At 38.8% G+C, this 23532-nt stretch overlaps 2 protein-coding genes across 2 annotated transcripts; one reads left to right on the top strand and one right to left on the bottom strand.

Moving 5' to 3' along the window:
• The first annotated feature begins 404 nt into the window (after positions 1-404).
• Positions 405-12997, top strand: alpk3a (alpha-kinase 3a). Its single transcript, XM_034534614.1, has 15 exons — positions 405-726; positions 1041-1313; positions 1681-1713; positions 2096-2217; positions 2677-2794; positions 2883-4917; positions 7712-10199; positions 10486-10633; positions 11167-11294; positions 11380-11415; positions 11504-11778; positions 11891-11979; positions 12075-12292; positions 12386-12434; positions 12521-12997. Exons 2-15 carry the CDS (start codon positions 1174-1176, stop codon positions 12858-12860), a joined length of 6219 nt encoding a protein of 2072 aa, XP_034390505.1. The 5' UTR covers positions 405-726; positions 1041-1173; the 3' UTR covers positions 12861-12997.
• Positions 12998-14474: 1477 nt separating this feature from the next.
• slc28a1 (solute carrier family 28 member 1) lies at positions 14475-21213 on the bottom strand. Its single transcript, XM_034535392.1, has 18 exons — positions 21126-21213; positions 20871-20950; positions 20713-20789; positions 20316-20407; positions 20041-20230; positions 19806-19947; positions 18731-18844; positions 17818-17892; positions 17663-17743; positions 17463-17543; positions 17174-17299; positions 16179-16309; positions 15928-16096; positions 15345-15542; positions 15122-15203; positions 14939-15037; positions 14756-14861; positions 14475-14595 (listed from the first exon to the last, which is right to left on the bottom strand). Exons 1-18 carry the CDS (start codon positions 21127-21129, stop codon positions 14475-14477), a joined length of 1968 nt encoding a protein of 655 aa, XP_034391283.1. The 5' UTR covers positions 21130-21213.
• Between the last annotated feature and the right edge of the window lie 2319 nt (positions 21214-23532).

The following is a 23532-nucleotide window of genomic DNA, read 5'->3' as shown; positions in this document are numbered from 1 at the left end:
TATAGTAAGTTTGTTTAAGGTATGTTTTATTTTATTTATTTTAATTTAATAGTGAGTTGGCCAAGAAAGAATAGTGATTTGAAGACAAAGAAATGTGATTATAACTATGAATACAATTACTGATTCAACTGTATTAAATATTTATTCCTGTAAATAAACATGTAAATATCAGCATAAAACAATAATAAAAATAAAACCAACCTAAAACAATAATACAACTTACACATCAATATTCTAAAATACACACAGTCGGCCTTAATCATTTATCAACTGAACCTGTTTTTGTCTAATTGATGTGAAACGTGAGCAGCAAGTGGGTCTCTATGTGTTCATGTGCCGCAATACAAAGTGAGGGGGGCTGTCCCTAAGCAACTCTTGAGCAAAGCATAGGACATAGACTATTGTGATCAGTTAAAGACACAGACGTGTTTTGCAAGTCTCAAAGATGGGACACACTTTTTCCAACTTGTTAAGACAGATCAAGCAGGGTCATTTATATGACCATCGAGGACTTTTTTTTAATGAATGTGTTCTGGATTGAATGGTTAGCTTTTCCTTTTTTTTCTTAAGTCTAGTTTTGGAAAATCTTATGTGCTCTTGCACCTATTTGTGGGGCTGCTATAAATAGGCCCCGGCTGGCAAAACATGTGTGTCTATGATAGGCAGTTACAGAGAGATTTTCTTCACAGTCTGTGGCTCCAAAGCAACATTGACAACATCTCCATGGTAAGTTGGAAAATTCTACTAGTTTTCAGGTGATCAAGAAACACCTGAATTATATGCCTAACGTCAAGTCAATAACACGTCTTTAGCTCATGTTTGACCACTAACAGTCCTTCCACAACCTGATAGCTGATCCTATTTATAACTTGCTCCAATGCAAAGTGCTTTGCTCGGTCAGAAAGGACAAGCATTGAGACTGAACTGTGTGTTTGACTTTTGTATGAGCAAATGATCCAGAGTGTATCTTACACTTTATTTCATTAACTTCCACCAGGTTCTTTTACCATTCTAAAGTGTTTCTTTTTTTTCTTCTGCAGGGGCTTTTACATGGATAACAGCGTTATATTTAAGCCTTGACGAACTGTGGACGTGAATACGGAGTAGTTTCATACTGTGGGTGATACATTTACCACACATTTGACATTTTTTTGTGAATTGCTTCAGTGGACTATGACTTCCAGAAGGCCATTGACTCACTCTTCCTCTGGCAATGGGAGGACAAGCAGCTTCAGTGAAGAGGAGGGCAGCTCTTCCAACGGCCGCACAGAAAGCCGCAATCCTTATCTCTCCAATGTTAGGCCAGAAAACAGGTAGACAGCCTCACCTATAGTCCATGTATATGCAGTTTCTTGTGAAGCAGATTTATATTGTATTTATGTATCTATATTGCATGGTGGTAAAGAAAAAAACATCTGGGTCTGGGGGAAGAGTGAGTGATAAAAATAGTCAACCCAAAGATATTTTTCACATTGTTCAGCAGATCACATTGTGGGTCAAAAAGAACATTTATCACATCAATTATGCGTGTTTGTGATTCCAATTTACAAACCATAAGAACAAGGAAGTACTCCTTTTGTCAAAGAGGAGGGCAATTAAACTATTTCATGTAATTGAGTTATCTATATATACGCAGAGCTTAATCATTGACGCCCCTTCATTTGCCTCCTCTCCGAATAGCTATTCAAGGTATTCTCACTACAGGCCAACGAGGTAATCCACACTTTTAAAACATTCCTCCCAACTAACATCTTAACCACAAAAACTGATTTACCCCAATAATGAAACCTACACACGTTTGAACTGTAATGTAAATGTCCAGTTTGTCCAGTGTTGCGTTCAGTTGTTAGTGATGATCAACGGTTTTAGTGTTTGACTGACCACTTTGGTTTGCTTGATACCTCACAAGTCTCTGTGTCTCTTTCACACTCTCGTCACTACCCGAAATCCCCATTAACATCCTTGTTTCTTCATTAAGCAAGTTATTGTAATGTACTGCACAGAGGTGAAGAGGTCCCTGAAATGATACTGAAGTGTAAAACTGTCTTCGATTTGAAGGCAATAAATTCCCTAATGTATCAGTGTTTACTTCCAGGAGCACATTGTGCAGCGTCATGGCTCAGCTGACTGAGGACATACAGCCTTCCTTTGAAACCACCTTGAAATCAAAGGCAATGTCAGAAAAGTGTAACGTGAAGTTCACCTGTGTGGTATCAGGTAGGTCTGTTCATTTTCAGCTTGTTGTCTGTTGGAGGAACTAAAACTTTTAGATTGTTTGTGATGTACAGAGACAGGATGTGACTAAATTGGAAAACAAAGAAAATATTTCACTGCTTTATTCCTTAACTGGTCCAAAACATCAACAGTCTATATCATATTCAAGCTGGTTTTTCAGGATGTTGTGTTTTTAACTGCCGGCAGATTGGCCGTCCAACAGCAACAGCTGTTCCAGCAGCTGTCACTTCACAAACATGATGCAACTGCCTAAAAACATATTCATACCAAATCTTCTATACTGTGGGTTTTTTTTAACTGTACAATTTCCAAAACAAAATGATATTTAGTGGAAACCAAACTGACATGGTCCCTGAGTAACAAACATTCATAGATAGAGTGCTTTGTGGCACGTTTATAACCCAGAGGCTACCAGTTAATTATAGTCATCAATGTCTTTAGGTTACCCAGCTCCAGAACTGAAATGGTATAAAGATGATATGGAACTGGATCGCTATTGTGGACTCCCAAAATATGAAATTCGTCGTAATGGAAAAACCCACACCCTTCATATTTACAAGTATGTAACACAACCTTGCAAAATTAAATCAAATTATTAGAAATGCAGCTTAGCATAACAGGAGAATAATAATTGTTTCTGTTTTCAGCTGCACATTGGACGATGCAGCCATCTATCAGGTTTCAGCAAGCAATAGTAAAGGTATTGTCTCCTGCTCGGGAGTTTTGGAGGTCGGCACCATGAACGAGTTCCAGATCCACCAGAGGTTCTTCGCCAAGCTGAAGCAAAAAGCAGACAATAAAAAGAAAGATCTGGAGGAGCACACCAAGAAGGGGGATCCTCAAAGGAAGCGGCACGTCCCGCCACAGGAGCCTGAGGCTGAGGAGCAACTGGGAGCTACTGCAGAACCTAATGGTGTCAGCTCTGAAGTCAAGGAAACAGCCTTTGTGACGTCCAAAGACCTGGAGGAGATATCTCCATCTGAGGCCAAAAAGAAAATAAAGATCACAAATGGACTAGATGCTGGAGTTGACAACAGCAGCAGACACAGCAGCAGTATTAATATGATGGCGAATGGAGGTGAAAACTGTTACGATGGAGGAATGGGTTTGTCACAATTTCTGGCAGAGACTCTCCAGTCCCAGGCTGCTGAGGAGAAACAGAGCCCATCTCGAGGGGAGAACCCTAAAGAGATGGATATGCCTATTGTAAGTGTCAGTAAAGAGAAAGAGAGAGCGCAAGAGAGGATGCAAAATGTGAGAGAAGAACAAGAAAAAGCTTTCGAAGAAGAGTATGAGAGAAAGAAAAGGAGAGAAGAAGAAAAAGCTTTAGGAGAAGAGCGTGAGAGAAAGAAAAGGAGAGAAGAAGAAAAAGCTTTAGGAGAAGAGCGTGAGAGGAAGAAAAGGATAGAAGAACAAGAAAAAGCTTTAGGAGAAGAGCGTGAGAGGAAGAAAAGGAGAGAAGAACAAGAAAAAGCTTTAGGAGAAGAGCATGAGAGGAAGAAAAGGATAGAAGAACAAGAAAAAGCTTTAGGAGAAGAGCGTGAGAGGAAGAAAAGGAGAGAAGAAGAAAAAGCTTTAGAAGAGCGTGAGAGAAAGAAAAGGAGAGAAGAAGAAAAAGCTTTAGGAGAAGAGCATGAGAGGAAGAAAAGGATAGAAGAACAAGAAAAAGCTTTAGGAGAAGAGCGTGAGAGGAAGAAAAGGAGAGAAGAAGAAAAAGCTTTAGAAGAGCGTGAGAGAAAGAAAAGGAGAGAAGAAGAAAAAGCTTTAGGAGAAGAGCGTGAGAGGAAGAAAAGGATAGAAGAACAAGAAAAAGCTTTAGGAGAAGAGCGTGAGAGAAAGAAAAGAAGAGAAGAAGAAGAAAAAGCTTTAGGAGAAGAGCGTGAGAGAAAGAAAAGGAGAGAAGAAGAAAAAGCTTTAGGAGAAGAGCGTGAGAGGAAGAAAAGGAGAGAAGAAGAAGAAGAAAAAGCTTTAGGAGAAGAGCGTGAGAGGAAGAAAAGGATAGAAGAAGAAGAAAAAGCTTTAGGAGAAGAGTATGAGAGAAAGAAAAGAAGAGAAGAAGAAGAAAAAAAAGCTTTAGGAGAGGAGCATGAGAGAAAGAAAAGGAGAGAAGAAGAATTGGCCGACGAGAGGGAGAAAGAAAGGACACGTCTGTTGAAGACATCTCATACAGTACCGAAGACAAAACATAATTCAGAAGTCAAACATTACAGCAAGGCTCATAAGGATCACGAGCACCACCACATCCAGGCTTCCATCTCCACGGTGCTACACACAGTCAAAGACTTCTTCTTTGGTAAGAGCAAGAAGGACTCTCATGATCACATGGAGAACAAGGAGAGAGAGTTTGACCACTCGCCTGCCTCGACGCCACCATCATCTCGGCTGCAATCAGAGCAAAATCAAGTGGGCAAACCTCCCACAGAAGACATTGTGGCTATGGAAATAGATAAACCGAAAGAGCCTTCAGAGACTGTGGATAAAGAACAACGGTCCTCGAAGGCACATAAACATAAGGAAGACAGTGTTCGACACACTGATCAGCCACCAGCTCATAAATTGCCACCTGAGAGCGTAGAGGAGTCCACAGGGCAGAGTGGCAATGTGGCTGCTGCTGCTGTGGAGGCCATGGAGGTGTCTGTGGGTCAAGAGAGTAGCAGTCCAGGTGAAGAGGTTCTCACTGAGGTATGTACAGTGGTCTTCAAGGGCAGCTAGCTGCCACTCAATAGTTATAAATAGACTGCATTTGTGTGACAAGATAATGAGCTACTTCAGGGCAAAAGCCTGGACTATGTCAACCATGACACAGTTTAGGCTTTGAGCTGCTGCTGGTTCCAAATGTGGTACATATGACGACTCATCGGTAGATGTTATACTCATGGTGTGGGACAATACATCCGCTTTAAAACATACAGTATAATATCAGTAATCAGTGACTGGTGGAGTGAGTCAGCCTGGCCATGTGAGTCTGTGGTTTAACTGCAATGATATCACTCAAGAGCGTCTAGCTAAACAACATAGTGTGGGACAATAGGGAACCATAAGAACCGAGCCACTTGCACTCGATTCGATTTGTGGGGGTGGGGGATGTTGTGGATTGACTCGGCACACTGTGAGATGGGAATATCTCAGATGTTGGCTGTGATGAGTGGGACACCAGTGCGTCAGAGATCATGATGAAACCTGAATGTCAGAAGTGGTTCTCAAGTTACAAACAGGCTTTGCATGACAGATGGTCGTGTGTTCTGGATGAGCGGGAGTAGAGCGGCAGGTTTCTGCATGAAAGGAGGGCCTCGTCACATTGGGCACATTCCTCACTCCAGCCACACACCCCTCCCTATATCTTTAAATAAACCTCTTCCTTATCTAGAGCAGTAAGAGGAAGGCAGTACTTTTGGCATTTCAGCGTTCAGCTTAGATAATTGTTTCAAGTCTGTCATGTGTCGGGAATAAGGATGATCATGATTGATGTGCTAGTATACGCTCTTACAGTTGCAAAGCTGATAGCGATACTTAGCCATAATTTTTGCTATGTTTGGGTTAGAACTGGTATAGTTCAGTTTTGTCATGTGACTGTGACACTTAATTATTTAATAGGGATTTGTGTTTGGACTTTCAACATTAAAATCAGAATACTAATGAAATATTTTTTTTAAGATGAAGTTGCTCCTGTTCATGCCAGAGTGCCACTAGTTTAGACCCTTTATACTAGTTTAGACAGTTTATGAAGAACAGTGACATACAGTGGCCAAATTACATTTAAATCCACTGAAGTAATTGCCAAAACATACACACATGCAAGTATTTCCTATAACATAGACCGATTTGTTTAGTTGCACATATCAAAAATCCCTCAAATGTTGTAGATATTTATTCTGCATATTTTGTCAATGTGTCTATATGCTTAAGGAGAAAGTTGGGAAGAATGTATTGAATTACAATCATTTCTAGATGTGGTTATTTTAATCCATCAAAATCGGAATTTCCCTCAAAGTTAGATACCTGTATTACAAATAGTTGTATGTAAATGTAAATTGTTTGGTGAATTTTGCATGAAATGATAGACCACAGCGGATGTATTTAATTCTGCATTTTCCACTAACATCATTTGTCTGGTGCTTGATGACAAGATAAAGAGGAACAGAATCTGTGTTTAAACGCAATCTACCTGCAAAACGATTATGTGTCCATAATGGGGAACTTCAACTGTACCTTTCCATGATAGTTGGATACTATGCGCTCTTGTGGATAGCTAGTTTCAGGAAGTCAAACAATTTGTCCGAACAGTGTTTCGTCACGTGTGTGTGACACCTATTTACACCGTATCCGGAGACAGCCACAGCTTCATTTTTAGACTGTGACACCAGTTCCCTTCCATCGAAAGCAGCAACTTCTTTTTTTCTTAGTAGTCACTGCTGGCAAGACATGTTGTCACGGGGTGGCATGTGGCTTCATTACTCTTCAGCATTCATCTTAATAGTGTGAACAGCAAAAACAGGGGCAATGAGGGGAAAGAAACCCACACACTTAGATATGTAGCTTGAAGCTTTACCTGTGCCTGTATCTTCTCTACGATACTATGCACACTCAAATGTAATATTTCTGTTTCTTTGTTTTGTTTATTATTCACTAACAATTTGTTGATGACATCAGATTTAGATGAATCATGATTGTTATGATTCATCATCAACAGAGAAGCGATCATTCATTCACTGCCCGACAGGTTCTTTGAGGAAACACCACATCTGTGTCGAGCATGTTACTTCTGTCAAGAGGCAAAGCAGACTATCACTTTTAAATTAAGATTAATCATAGACATAAAAGTTAGTACCAAGTGTGATCATGGCTAAATTCAGACAATTTTAAACACAAAAAGCTAATCCTGCTTTGTTCACAAATTTAAATATTGAATTGGAACCTCATGTAAACACTCGGTTTCAGCTACCTTGCACGTGACATGAGGTAAAGTAGTTCCTGAAATAAGCTGACAGGTCCTAAAACCCAAAGATCTCTTGAGTTACTGTCGTTGTTCTGCATATTTCTTTTTTAACTATTTATTGTTTAATATCAACTAGTACTTGATCAACTTTATTCACAGACTGACCACAGCGCTCCTCCTGTCTGTCGGGGAATGTAAAACATCTTAAAAATCTGTCACTGTTTATGCTTCTGTTTGATTTATAGTAGCAAAATGTGTCTCATTCTAAACGTGTCACGGTGTCAAAGGTCATTGCACTAAGTCTGTTCCAACAAGCCTCTTAAAAAATTCCTAACGTGACACTGAATGTTTTTTCCAGTAGGTTGTGTGGTCACTAACAAATCAGACTCTTAAAATGACTTCTTATGCATGTCAAATGTATTATTTAACATGCATTATAAGTAAAACCATCAGTGTATGACAAATTTGTTTCATGTAGTTCTAACACTGCAGTAAATGTACTGAAGTACTACAATGATGTATTTGTTTACTTTTTATCAGGCTGAAGAGAAAGATCCTCAGACAGTATCAGTTATCAAAGAGGTTCCCGTACACCAGCAAGAGCCAGATTGCCTGCTAGTTTCACCACAGTCTAATCACCAGGCTGCAAGAGAGAAGTCTTCACCCAGGGAAGAAATATCTGTTCTGCCAAAGACTCAAGACTCCCATAAAGAGGAACGTTCCTCCACATCCACCCTCACTAGTTTGGAACAAAGCTGGACTTCACCTCACAATCTTATCTCGGCATCAAACAGCCGCAGCCTTGGAGAGACACCCGGTGAAACGTCACCAGAAAAAAAGATGAGTGTTGACAAGATGGGCAAAGGTGAACCTGAAGCAGAGGAGGACTACTCCTCCAATAAGCTATGTGAGGAAGAGAAAGCTGAAGTGAATTCATACAGACAGCTGTGCTCAGAAATAAAGAGATCTGAGATAACTGAATTAAGAACATGTTCACTGGAAAAGAGAATAGAGCCATGTCAGTCTAAAACACCAGATCATGTTCTTTTGTCTCTGCCTGCAGTGGCAGCTTACGATATGGAGAGAGGTGATGTAAAAGAACAAGCTGAATGTACTTCACTTCAGGAAACGAATGTCGGATTTCCGCCCACTGCAGCGCGAGAGAGTTTAGAGAAGGGTGACCTAAAAATGCTGCAAGAATGCACTTCTTCTATAGGAGAGGAAAGCACTGCAGTCCACAATGTCAATGCAATACAGAGTTCAAACACAGGTTTTAGAAGCAGTGAAGAGGGAAGCAAATTGAAAGAGGTATTGATTTCTGCTTTAGATGTGGAAGTAAACTCTGGTGACAATCTTAAAACCCAAGAGCAAGTCATTTTAGAAGGTGAGAGTGCTGAAGTAAGAACTGAGAGTTTACAGCTTGAAGTGGAGACAGAAAAGAGAAATCCAGTGAAAGAAGAGGAGTTGGATGAATCAAAGAGCCTCTCCATAACACAAAACAAGATGGGTAATGTTTATGTTTTGGAGGAACACATTAATGTTTCACATCAAGAGAGCAGAGAGACACCACAGTGTCAGCCCTCAGCCAATATCCCACAGATCCAAATATCTACTATTGATGATACCCCAGATATTAAACCAACTGTGGCAGGTGTTAAACCAAAAGAGCATTTTATAATCTCAAAAATTGAAATAATGGAGCCAGAGCTCCAAGAGTGCACTCTGCCACTAACTATTTTGGGACTAAACAAGCAAGAATCACAGCCAGCTACTTTGCAAAAACATGATACAACTAGTGTGTCTCAGGTAATAATCCAAGGCCAGAGCTTGACTGATTCTTCAAGCATGTTGCCCACGCAGAAAAGTGTGCAGGATGATAACAACCTCTCACCCACAGAGAATGGAAAGGAAGTTGTGCAATTAGATGACGAGACAAAAAGGTTTGAGCGAGAGCAGCCACGTGTGAGAAGTAGTGAACAGCTCCCTCAGATGGACTATGCATCCATTCCTGTTATAAATGTTTCGTTCACTGATGACAAAGAGGAGGATGTATATGTAAACACCCATGTTTCAGATACACAGCAGCCTTTAGAAACTCCACCAGCGCCTTTGTTTGTGGTGCCACCGATTTCTGTCACTTGTCATGAAAGTGATTCTGGACTGCCCACACAAAGTGAGTGGACAGAAACCGAAACTTCAGCAATACATGATGTTGACGATAGTAATACCACTGTGTCTGAAAAAACTCAAAGTAAAAAACAGAACCTAGAAGAAACAGCAGAAAAGAGTATAAAAGAAAACACTCCCTCTGTACTATATGAAGCTCTAATACCAAAGGTTGGTGAGAATGTGAAATCATTCAGTAAATCAATAGAAGATAACATTGTTCCTGAAGTCTTGAAGACAAAACCCCTTAAAGAAGCCAAAATAGATCATTTTGTGTCTGTTGAGGACCTTCAAAGAAACAGATCATCTGTTGAGAGACTCTGCTCTAAACCTCCGGCACATCCATCATTGAGTCCAGCCAGTCTCCGTAAATTCATGACCAAAGCGGCTCCAGACTCTGAAGTAATCACTGTGGGTGACCGTCAGATTGACAAAGCAGATGAAGATCTAAGTGGAGGCTCAACACCAACATCGTCCCTCTCCTGTGAGAGCAGTCCCCGTCTGAAGCGCAGAGACAGTCTCATACGCTCTGCCACGCCTGAAGAGTTGGCCTCCGGAGCTCGTCGCAAAATCTTCATGCACAAAACTAAAGAGGATGGAGAGGCAGCAGTAATTGGTGTGCTGGAAACTCAAGGCAAGAAGGAGACCCCCTACATGTCACCCAGCCAGGCTCGCAGAGCAGCATTACTGCAAGCTCCCACGGGACAGAATACCCCACCGATGGAGAGGCGCTCGCCGCTACTGAGCCGCAGAAAGGCCACCTTGGAGGTGCCAAAAGCCGTGGAAGAGACTCCCACAGAAGAACCTGTCAGCACCAAACAAGATGAGAAACCAGCTGAGAAGAAGCTGAACCCTTTGAAAGGTAAATAAGCAATCCTTCAGTCCTACAATAATTTAATTGTGTGCAAGTTTTCCAATTAGATTTTGTATCAACTTCTTGGCACAATATAATATATTATGGCTAACATATTTGACTCTTTTGTGTAGTTTTCACAAAATATAAAATATATATGTGTGAAATATTTAGTTTGTCAACACATTAGTCTTACCAGTACACCAGTGCATGAGGAAGTGGAAACATTAGAAAGTCTCCACTCTCCAGGACAGTATATATTTACCTTGGCAGCCTCTCTCTCATGCACCACCAGCTCCACAGGTCATCCGTAAGATAAGGGGAGAGCCGTTCCCAGATGCCTCTGGACACCTGAAGCTGTGGTGCCAGTTCTTCAATGTGCTCAGTGACTCCACCATCAAGTGGTACAGAGATGAGGAGGAAATAGTAGAGGTGAAGAGAAGGTAAAACCACCTTCTTGTTGCACAGTGTCAACCCTACTCTAACCACCTGCAACACAAATCAACAGCAATGCCACATTGTGTTCAATTTGTTGTATTACGTGCCACTTTTTTTTTCGGGTACAATTGTTTTGAGGATTTCCAGCTGACATGACTGGTAAAAATGGACCGGTTCCAAATCTGAAACAATAATGCAACAAGGATGAGCAGGATTTATTTGGGCCTCAGTGTGCTTCCCATGGCCTTCTGTCATTCTCCTATTCTCATGTGACTGTGAGCCCCACAGCTAAGACACAGAGAGGTGGATCTCTGGCTAGACACAGAAACTGTAACCTGACACAACATCTTTCCCATCTCCAGGGGGCATTAAACGTCTATATATGTGCTAATGGTTGCTTTGTCAGCAGAATGCTGCCTCACAGCGTGGCCATCTGTCTCACAGTGACACCTTGTGGGTTGATGTTGAACCTTTGACGTTCTGTACAACTCAACTTGACGTGTTTTATGATTATGTTTTCATCTTTTTTGTCCTCAAGTGGAGGAGATGAAAACCAAGTCGCACTGGCTGTTGTTCTGGCATCCAGCCACGATTGTGGAGTATATGGCTGTTCAATCAATAATGAATATGGATCTGACACCACTGACTTCCTGCTTAGCGTAGACAGTGAGTATCTGCCTTGAGTGTGAAATCTTAATCTTATCTATATTTATAACTAGCTTTATGAGCCTTTCTGTTTTCTATTTCACAGTTCTGTCTGAGATACTACTAAAAGAGGATTTGGAAGGTTACGGTAACCTTTTTTTGTTTTTTCTTTGACATTTTCTGTGAATGTTCAATGTTCATGTAAATAAGTGTTTTTTGTTTTCCCTTAGTTGGAGAAGAGATTGAGATGACCCCGCTTCTGTTCAACAGAGGCCTGTCCGACTGTGGCAGCTGGGCCGAAAAGTACTTTGGCCGCATCATGACAGAGACGGTGCACATCGGAAAGGGCTGCACTCACAAAGCCAGCAGAGTGAAGGTCATTTACGGCCTGGATCCCATTTTTGAGTCTGGAAGCGCATGCATCATCAAAGTTCAAAGCCCCATTGCCTACGGGATCACACAGGGGAGCCATCTCATAGAGAGAAATCTACAGATAACTAAGCAAGTGAGTGGTGGATTAAGTGTCCAAAAATCTTTAGTAAATTGCTCCCACTAATTTCCTAGTGATCATGATTGCAGTGAAGTGATCTGCTTTATTCAATTATTTGTGTTGCCAGGAATGCAAAGTCCAAAACATGATACGAGAATATTGTAAAATCTTCGCGGCTGAAGCAAGAGTTATTGAGAACTTTGGCTTTTCACTAGAGTAAGTCCCATGCTTATTATACAGTAGCTCTGATTCCTATTAAAGTGTGCAACATACCTTCTGATCAAGCCACTATTTGTTTGTGTTGCCCACAGAGTAATTGCTCAGTATCTAATGTACCGGCCTGCGAACTCTGTGCCATACGCTACGGTGGAGGCTTACTTCGAGGGTGTCTTCCTCAACTACTGTATGATGGATCCTAAAGGGAGGCTGATTACACAAACCGTTTCGGAGGTGGAGCAAAAATGCAGCACCTTCCAGCACTGGATCCATCAGTGGACGCATGGCAATTTACTGGTCACTCGGCTGGAGGGTAAGCCACTCATACATGGTCGTAAATAGCACAATCATTTATCTATTTCTGAGAATGATAATATTGATAATCTTCTGTATTTTTATTTTTCAGGAGTTGAAACGAAGATAACAAATGTCAGAGTAGTGACCAAGTCAAAAGGGTTTGTATCTAAATCAGGAAATGAAAATGTTATTGTTTTTTTTCCATTAGAATAGCTGTAATAAAAAGTTGACACCTGTATTTCAGATACCAAGGACTAACAGAGCGTGGCTCTCCTGAAGTGTTCGAACAGTTCTCGACCCACCATCAGTGCAACCACTACTGTGGACTTCTTGGCCTGCGCTCACTTAAACCTATGGATAGTCTGCAGCAACCCACCAAGATGAAGGGCTCCAGAAGCCCCCTCCTCAACCGCAAACTGGGCTCCAACAGCCCCAAGTTGCAGCGAAAAGGACAAAGTCCTCAGATGTCTAGAAAGGCTAATTATAGCCCAAAGGTGACTAGAAAAAATCCGGAGACAGAGGACAATAAAACAGGCACCAACCCCAAGTCTGCAGAAACAGTTGATGTCCTTGAAATGATGTAGGAAGAAGCACCTCTTCTGTGTGAACCAGGATTGTACTGCTGGTAATGGTCTAGTATTACCTGTTTCTTTCCAGTTACCAAAACCAGCAAGGACTTGAAGAGTGAGATTAAAAGAAAAGGAAAAGTTTGTTGACCTGACTTTTCGTAAATAATTACTGTGAATTTCTCAGTCACCATTACAATTACAGTGAGAAGATATCCAGCAAAAGCAATGTTTTTAACTTTACTCAGAATCGTATCAGCTCTATGAGTGAACAAACAACTCTCCAAGAAATATCTGGAAACTCAACTTCTTTTAATGAAGAGTTGAAAATGTTCATAGTTTGATATAAATAGTTAAGGAGAATAAAACCACAGCCACAGAGGGAGTTGCATATTAAACGCTACATGTTCATCTGTGATGTACAGCATGTGAGTAAGACATAAAGTTAATATATAGAGACGTTATGTATTAGAAATGATTAATCAGCAATTCTTTGCGCAGCCAAGTTGAGCTCATGCTGTGGAATTACAGCACCATTGTTTTTGGCATTACTCTTTAGTAGTTTTTAAGTACTTTGTATTTGTTGTGTCTGTTTTTATTGGTCCTCTCATAGTAATTCAGAATATATGCGGGCGAATGCAAAGCAATGTGCAGTAGCGGCTTACCCATAAACTCTTTAACAATGGTATGCTCACACTCATTGACATGCAATACTCAAGTATGTTCCCAGCAATGAATAAAAGCCCACTAAAACTAAAAAACAAAAGTGCCGACTCAGGACTTTTAGAAGCCTGTTGATCACTAAGTACTCACTGAGTGAAATCGGTAAGGTTTTACAGCAACTGACAATTACCAAGTGAGTTTAGTGTACACTTACACAGCAGAATACGAATCAGAAAGGAAAGTATTTATCATTTATCTTGTGACATTGCAGGTATTCATGGTCAATTTCCAGGAGGAAATCATTCGCCTTTTACAAAAAATAAGGAACCGATAACAAATCTTAACGAATTCCTGTTATGGCTTATTGGTTAATGATCAATGAGAGTCTTTAAAGTCTGCCGCTCTTATATTCACATCACTGAAATTGTATGACTGTTTATGATGGAAGAATTCTAAAAGAGGTTGAAATATTAACCAGTTAATTACAGTGAAAGTACCGCGATGTTAAGGTGTGGTGTCATGCAGACAAACTGTATTGTGTTCAGGTGTACATAAAGTCAAAGGTTGAATATCGGATGTAGCGTGAATAAAAACATGTGAGTGAGAAAATGAATGATTAAGAGAGAGGATTAATGTGTGTGCTGTCTATTGTTATGTCACATCATGTCAGCGAATGTTTTTTTTAAATAAATATGTAAAACATTTGTTTCCAACCATGGATCACATTTTCACTGTACATATAATTGAATGTATAATGGTCAAATATTTCAATCCATCATACTGTTGACTGAATATGTCCCTCTATATTTCATGGCTTTGTAATAAAAGCTAATATCTGAATTAATTTACAATATAATACGTGAAAGATACAAACATCTTTAAAAGATACGCATGAAGACTTTATATTTTGAAACCAACTGTTGCACAAATATACATACATGGAGCCACACTAATATGGGATTTTCTCCTCTAATTACAAACTGCCACATCAGAAAGACCACAGCACTGACAACATTTAGAGAAATACAAAGTGACGTTTTCTACTGTGCTCCACCACCCTTCAAATGAGATGGTCCCATTGTTTACAGTGCTGCAAAAGAAAAGTGAGATGTAAGTCCACATATCACAGAGAGATAGCTACCTGAGTGTGCATATAAGAATATATTAACACAGTGTTAAATCTATTAACTCTGTGTAATCACTGTTTCCCTAACATTTATATTCTGCCACTATACAATGTACACGCTTACCTTTGAAGGAGGTCTTTACAGCAAGTTTGTATATTTACATTTGTGGTATTGAAAGCAGTTGTATTAAACAGCTCCACACAGTCGAGTGGAGGAACGTAGAGGATCCCTAAGAAATAAAGTGAAAAAGCTAATTATTTACAATACAACAGGACTGCACTGCCAGTTCAATTCAAAGGTTCTCACCTGCAATGCAAGCATTGATGAGAGAAACACAAGTTGCAGTGATCATAGCTCTCATCACCATAGACGACACATCACCTCTTCTTGATGGGCATACAGAGGCTTTGAGAAAAGATAAGTCATTACTGAGAGAGAATCCTCTGGCAGAAGCAAAGAAACGTGACGATGGAATGATGAAATACTCACATAAGCCTCCAATCATGATACCCAGTGAGCTTAAGTTGGCAAACCCACAAAGAGCATAAGTGGTAATTATTTCTGATCGGACCTGAAAAAAGTAAAAAAGAAAAGCATGGTATAATATTTTGCATTGTGTAAAATCGTTTCTCAATATTATTTGTTGTCCAGTGCTCATGCATGTATACCTGTTACACCTCCACATTCACTCCAATTAAGCACATGTACTCACCGATATCCATTGTCTTTCATTTCCAATAATTTCATCAAGTCCATTGAGTCTGTTCTCCTTCAGTTCAGATAGTTGCTCATAAGCCACAAACTCGTTGAGGAAGAGCTTTGTGCCGATTAGTTCAGCCACAAGGAAACTCTCCTCATAAGGTATTCCCATCATAAAGGCCACGGGCATGAATATGTAAGAACAAATGATCTGTGAGCACAGAGAGGCATAAGGTTATTTGGATGTTGTTGGATTCACTTGTTCAATTTACAGTACAAGCAAATAAAATCTGTGAAATGTGTGGATAAATAGTAAGTTAAATTCTTAGCGTAGATAAGAAAATACATCATCAATATTTTATTAATTAAAATTATTATTAATAGTTCATTTATTACACATTTACTCATTGTAGTTTTTTATTTAGATTGTCATTTAGCTTTTTTTGCTTTTGACCATCTGCACATTTTTGGATAACCCCTTTGGCTTTAAAATTGAGAAAAATGAATAAATTACATTTTAACAATCCCAAAGCATATTGCACAGATTTTTGTCAGATTTGTCACACTTAAGTTATCAGTCTTTTTCTAAAATGTACCTGAAACGAGATTGAAGGATATCCCACCATACCGCCAAGCCACTTCAAAGTTGCATTTATGAACCCGAGGATGGCAAGAAAAGCTATCAAATTGGCTGCAATGTTAGCAACCAGACTTATTGAAGCAGACGCTCCACTGCTAGCAGCCTCCAAGATGTTCTTTTCATCTCTAAGGAGTTACAAAAAACTATTTAATTCACACAAAAATCACAAAAGGAGAAGAGAAGATATTAACGGACAGATTTACATACCCAGTAGCCACTTTGATATTCTTCTCATCCTTGAAGGGACTCTCCTCTGTCTCTGGGTAAGACAGTTTGGAGATGGCCAAGGCACAAGGAGCAGCCATTACAGAGGCTGATATCAAGGAAGATGAATCAATCTGCAAAATACAAAGAAATGTCCTTTAATCCACGGCGCTGTGGTGGGGAAACTGCAATAATCAACAGATTTAGTATTTGATATTCTGCATGATTGTTAAACTGTAAATAAACTAAACAGAACCATCATATTACAAGTGTATTTGCTGTTTTAGCTCAGCACCACCATTGGTATTAATCTGCATTATCTAAATATAATACATTTGCAACTTTTCTACAACAATAGAATAACATTATATCAAATATAGTACCAAACACTGATCACTGATCATATACAGTAAGTCAAACCTCCAAATCAGAATCATAGTTTGATGTTTGATGCATGGAGCAAACAATAATAATCATAATATACAAATTGGATAGCTCTAAATGATCTAAAGGACAAAATAAAAATGTTGACCAAAGGATACAACTTTGTTTAACATTGCTAGCTATGGGTCTGAGAGTAATATTTGATAGCAATGAAGTGACTGTGTATTCCCAAGGTCACATCGTTTTTCTTGCAGTGAAGAATTTATTTGTGCTTTTGTTTACGCACTTTTCATTTGCAGCCAGGATCTTCACCAACATAAAACTGAGTGCACCTATCAACCCTCAGACTAAAATGCTCCTCCCAGTTTATGTTCGATACTCCCACATTAGCTGTTCCTCCCTCCACGACTGAAGCCTATGGTGATGCTGAATTTAAAGTACAGCCTGTGTAGGTATGTTAGGTACCAATCATTTTTTAAACTGCTTTCTTTTTTATGCGTCTTTTTAAATAATCTTTGTCTATGAAATGTGCTATATGTATATATTTAATCATCTTTATTTGTGAGCTGTGTATGTATGTATGATGTGGTGGTATAAAAACATCTTCATCTTACCCCAAATGAGATGAATGCTCCCAAGACACTGCCTGCAATTGTGGCAAATCCGCCAGTCATAACAGCATGGATCTCAGATTTGGTCATGTTTTTCAAATAAGGGCGGATCAGCAGCGGAGCTTCAGTCTGATACACAAACAATAAAGAGCTCAATTAAACAAGCAGAGTAGACGTAAGATATTTGACTGCAGTTTTTATAGAACCATAAAAGAAAAGTAGCGTCTAGCTCATGACATTTCAAAGCAGCCGACTTGTAACAGATAGTGTTGCTTCAAGTCTTGCTCAGTACCTGCCCAACAAATATATTGCCTGCCACACTCAAGGTCTCTGTGGGAGAGGTTCCCATTGTTATCTGCATGCACCATGCGATCTGCGTGGACAAAAACACATGGCTCCTGGTCATAGTATGACACTGCAGGCATAAGCAATATACACCTGGACCTACCGGAACCTTTGATGCAGTGAGGGGGAGGTTTACACTTTCTTTACCTTCAGAATGACCCACTGCATTATCCCCAGAAAGTAAAGGATTGACATCACGCTGCTGAAGAACACAACAATGGGCAAAGCCTGAAGGAGAAATCACAAAACTAAAGTTTAACACGTTCAATATTCAGAGAAAGACTAAAATGTCATCAACTTACTTGAAAGGCAAAAATGTTGCCGATCAGGTCCCCAAAAACAAAACGTGAGCCTTCGTTGGTATAGGCAAGGAATATCTGTAATCATAAGACAAGGGGAAACATGGGTTATAGTATTTCAAAAGATTGTTTCTTTCCTCATTTATGATATTTATGACTCAATTACTCATTAATTTAGATTTTACTAAGTCATGGAACTAAAGACGCCTGTCACATTAAAAAGTGATTTACAGGCCACATTCCTGTCCACAGACTACGAATTTAACCAACGGATGACCCAAGAAACCCAAGAAAAGGGGTGAACAACATAATAGATAAGCATATATGATCTACTCAGTTAAAGGATATTATGCCCCGGTAGATAAGAAATGAGCTGTGCCATACTTTCAAAGGATATTGTGCAAACCAAGAGCTTCAGGATCACAAATGGTGGGACTGGTTAGAAATGTTACAGAAATACTACTCCTTGATATAAATGTAAATATTTTATTATTTTGGTATTGTTATAAAATGGATGGAATTTGCTCATAATTTTAAAAAATATATATATTAAATGTACAAATTACTGTTAATGTTATGTTTGTTCATGATTTGAAAGTGAATATTTGTGATGTTGATGTGGGAGGAGAACTGGAGCTTGTGTAATACTCATCAGTGTGTATCCTATTATTCAACATAGACCGTTTCAACAGATTTGCATTACTAGGCAAAAGCTTGGGTCCATGTTTTCATGCTTATTTCATTCACATATTATGTTAACATGCATAACTGTAAAACAATCTACAATAGGTCACACACATGTCTAACTATTTGTTAATCCAACATTTTTATTTGCCATATATATGTGTGTATTGTTCCTTTATTTTTGGTAGAATACACATTTTATATTTATTTTAGATAGGGAAAAATCCAATACCTCCACTTGATTTCCAAGCCATTTGAACGCTATGAATCCAGGCTGCGTCCGTATGACAATGAGGCCCATACAGAACTGTATTCCGAGACCCCAAAACACAGGCCTCCATGACACCTATAAAAGATTAGGTAATTATTTATATGACACTAATGTTGAGAATGCATCATATAATGTGTTATAATCTGTTTAGGATTTTATTTGCCTGAATGATTTTATTTGCCTTTTTGTAATTTAATTATGATTTTATTTGCCTGAATGATTTTATTTGCCTTTTTGTAATTTGATGTAGCTGTAAAGCACTTTGAATTGCCTTGTGTATGAATTGTGCTCTATAAATAAACTTGCCTTGCCTTTATAGCACTGTCAAATTAACAAGAATTAAGAAGAAGAATGACTTGAAAAGTCAAGTATCCTAATTATTGGTCACCTTTTTAAGGATTGTAGGGTAATATAATTCTTAGTGTTGTAATACTTTGGAATATTTTTATAATGCATTATAATGTGATTATACGTTACTTTATTGTTAGCTTTTAGCTTTTAGTCAAATTAGACAAACTTTATTGTTAGCTTTTAGTCAAATTAGAATACATTTCTCAAGCTTTCGTGCATAGATTTTTTCACTTTACGTGGAGCAAACAATAACCACTTATAGTAACTTACAATCATCATATAATGCATTATAATGTATTACATATATGGGAATAATAAAACATCATGATCCTTGAAAAATATCTGAAAGAAATGATACTCAACCCTATAAGTCATTATAAAATGTTTTATAATGTGCACTAGGAATATCTGAGTGCTTATAACTATAATTACCGAATGCTATAAGCATATTGTAACACCTTATAACTCTATGCAATATACACATAAGAGTGAACAAAGATTTTAAAAAAGAAGTAGTGAATGTTTACGTAGTGAGTTTATCAGGGAGTCTCCATAATGCCTTATGTTATCACAAGGAAGCCTTATCACAAAGTCTCAGCAAATCAGACCAGAGATAACGTATGTGATAATGCATGTTTTCCAATGGTTGTCATCAATAGAGTCAGTGACTCCATGTAGAACTCACCGCTGTCCTGTGTGCTGACGAGAGGAACACAAGCAGGACAAACATGCAAACACCTCCAAACGAGATCAGCTGCTCAGGACGCTGGCTTGTTTCGAACACGAGCCACAGAACAAGCAGGACCACAGCTGCTAAAATGAAAACCCTGAAAAGACGACAAAACACACCTTCACTTTGTTAATATATTGCATAATTTTGGAGCTCATTGTCATTAACGGAAAACATGACATTCACTCACCATTTTAACCATTTCAAGTTAGATTTAAAGCATCTAACTGCAGGTCTGAAACACTGACTGATGCTCTCTCCTTTGTACTCCTTCAGAAGTTCATATGATTTAGCAACAATGGCCAAACTGGTTAGGACCACAAGAGCAATGGCCCTCTGGAAATCCAAAACACAGGCTGCAATAAAGTATGCCACATAACCTACAAGACAAAAAAGAGCATTTAATGAAAAAATCAAAGTCTGTAGTCACTGATTCTACACAAAAGATCAGCCTACTCATATTACCTGCTCCAAGGATGGCCAGAACAAAGACTTTGAAGGTCTGTGAGTGAGCCTTGAAGTAATCCTCTGTGGCGGTAATCGGCTTGGAAACAAGGCTGAAGTACGGGACAAATGTATCCAAAAATCAGCGTTAAAAAATGTCCTTCATATAATTTTAGATTCAATATTAATTAATATTGATTTGCCTAATTTTGTATTAAATACCATCAAATATTAAAAAAAGGTTTAGTAGTACAGAATACAGCTGAACAGTTTTTATGTTGGATGTCTATTAAGCAATCATAGTATAAATATAGTATACACATTGCAGAGGATGCTGTTCACATGCTGTGATAATTGCACCCCAAATTAGACCCCAAAAGTGTTACTTTACAAAAAGCCATCACTGGAACTGACACACCTTAAGTATGAGCTCAATCCCTTTTTTGTCTTTTTAGTCTGCATTTTGATGCTGTTAGTATCAGCATTCACGTCTTCCTAGAAAATAAAGGTATTTTATTTATCTTTTTTAATAATCATGTTGTGCATTTTTCTTTAAAAATGAGATGTGATACATACATCTATTTCAAAAGACTTGTTGTCCAAGCCATTTCCGTGATCGTGGGTTATAATTTCAAGTTTGATTCCGTCGGTTTCCGCTGAAAAACACAATCATTGTCCATTTCTACGCAGCAGTTAAACTTCAACAACCAGCAATGCCAAACAAGTAACAAGTTGTGTTTCCCTGTACTCTGGGAGATAAAGAAAAAACTCAAAATTGATGCAATATAAAGTCATACATAAAGTCAAGGAAAATCAGAGAAGATTGCTTACTCATCGTGTCCTCTGAAATCCAGCTTTCAAATGATTACCTGTAAAACATGCTGCAGGAAAAGAGTCATTAACATTAATCATTCATTAACATACACGTTGTTTGGGGCTCTGATCGTACAGGAAATAGTAAAAACTGCAAGTGCAACAAAAATGAATCAATGGGTCATATGAAGCAACATTTGATTAGGAAGGATTATGAACATGACATTCTTCTTTGGGTCTGACTTTAACCTTGAAAAGCCCAATATGTGATAATACAAGGAGGATACAGAGTAGATTAAAGAGAAACTGAGAGCAAAATAAAATAGAAAAAGTATTATATATGTCTTATATAATGTCATTAGATATAATATACCAATAGTAAGTTGTAAATGCTGTTAGGTTTGTTGCAGGTGACCCTTCATATGTTCAAGCAGGTTACTGTGTAAATACCATTTTATAACATTAGAATATAAATAACTGTAACATCAGAGAGCACAGGTTACTCTTGTAAAACAGTCCAAAGATAAGTATGTACACTTTGAATCTATTATATGACTATGTGAAGTTAAATGCTATTGTGATGCACACAAAGTACTTATGTGCAATGTCAAATTAATTAGTATATCTTTAAATTGTGGGTGCACGGTGGTGTAGTGGCTAGCACTGTTGTCTCACAGCAAGAGGGCCGCGGGTTCGATTCCCGGTCGGAGTGGTCCTTCTGTGTGGAGTTTGCATGTTCTCCCCGTGGCAGCGTGGGTTCTCTCCGGGCTCTCCGGCTTCCTCCCACAGTCCAAAGACATGCTGCAGGTTAATTGATCTCTAAATGTCCCATAGGTGTGAATGTGAGAGTGAATGGTTGTATGTCCCTACATGTGCCCTCGATGGACTGGCGGCCTGTCCAGGGTGTCCCCTGCCATAGGCTCCAGCGCCCCCGCGACCCTAATGAGGATAAGCGGTATTGAAAATGGATGGATGGATGGATATCTTTAAATTGTTGTCTGTTGTATTAAAACCAGAGTACTCGCTGCAGAATCAGATATATCAATCTAGACCATTAAATATATTGCATTGCAATTTGCACTTTACTTTCAGGGTGATGATTCTCATCATTCAGCTATTTTTTCTACTCACTGTTGGTCAAATTTGAGCTCACCACACAAAACATTTTAAATTCTTCATAAAATGATGTTTGTCCATGGTTCATAACACTCAATGGGGCCTCCGTCGGTCTGGATGGGCATGATAAATTTGAATCATTGTTCCAAAGTAAAGGATATTTTTGAGTGCGATGTTTTCAGAAAGCCTTGCAGACCATGACAATCATTAGCAGATGTCAATGATCTATTAACAGATTTTACAGCAAAACATTAAACATGGACACCATCAACTTGTTTGCCAACAGCCTCAATTTAGATGTGACAGTCAAAGCTGTGACTGAGAAAACACTCGTTCTAAGATGATTGTAATGCCTAGCTTTTTTTAATTCAAATGTATTCAATAATGAAATGAATGTATGCAATAGCACACCATGCAGTATGCTCATTTCTCCCTTTCCTCTGACTAATTAAAACATATATATGGCCACTGATACTTCACATTTCTGTTAAATCCTGTAACATAATAGTTCCTGTTAAGTTAATGGATACCAAAGCTTTTTTTTCTCTTTTTTCTCTGATTCCAAAGTGCAGAAATTGGTGTCACCACTGCACAGCCTGACTAGCGGGAAGAAGGAGCAGACTGTATGCTCAATGGAGCATTTATTGTCCCTCAATTATGTCTTACAGGATATTTAAAAAAAACTAACTCCTTCTCCCGAGACTGTGCTCTGTCCCAAATCCAAGACTTCTGAGGTCATGGATCCAGCGACCCTAAAGCTTAAAACCTACCCCTCTTCCACAATTGAAACGGGTAAATCACAGCCGAAAATTGAAAGTGACAGTTGCCTTTAAACGGGAAATACCCATCGGAAATACCACTGGGAAACTGGGGCAAATTCCAGATCACGATATGAGTTGGGATGTCTCAAATTATGGAAAACTGATGAATCTAATTCACAATTCAACTCAGTATCAATACTGCTTGTCGGGAAATCCTTGGTGTAAAATATTAAAAACAAAAAGTAAAACAATGTATCTTTCTATATAATATCGAGTGATTTATAGCACATCCAGGCTGCTCAGAAGAACAAACAGTTCTGGTTTCCTTTATTTACATCCTGATGATAAATTAACAAGGATCAACAAAACAACATCAAGGCAAACTATCACACATGATTGGAGTAGTTGATAGCTCTTTCTCTAATTGATGCATAACATAAAACAGCCTGAGGGACATCCGCCAAATGTTACTGCAACACAATCTCAATAAAAGGCATTTTGGTCATGAACAGTTTAAAACCGCATTTCACTGTATGGTTTCCGCTGAA

Source organism: Cyclopterus lumpus, chromosome 6, assembly GCF_009769545.1.
Source record: "Cyclopterus lumpus isolate fCycLum1 chromosome 6, fCycLum1.pri, whole genome shotgun sequence".
NCBI classification, from domain to species: Eukaryota; Metazoa; Chordata; class Actinopteri; order Perciformes; family Cyclopteridae; genus Cyclopterus; species Cyclopterus lumpus.
The sequence above is the reverse complement of the archived record's forward strand: the minus strand, read 5'-3'. Positions and strand labels throughout refer to the sequence as shown.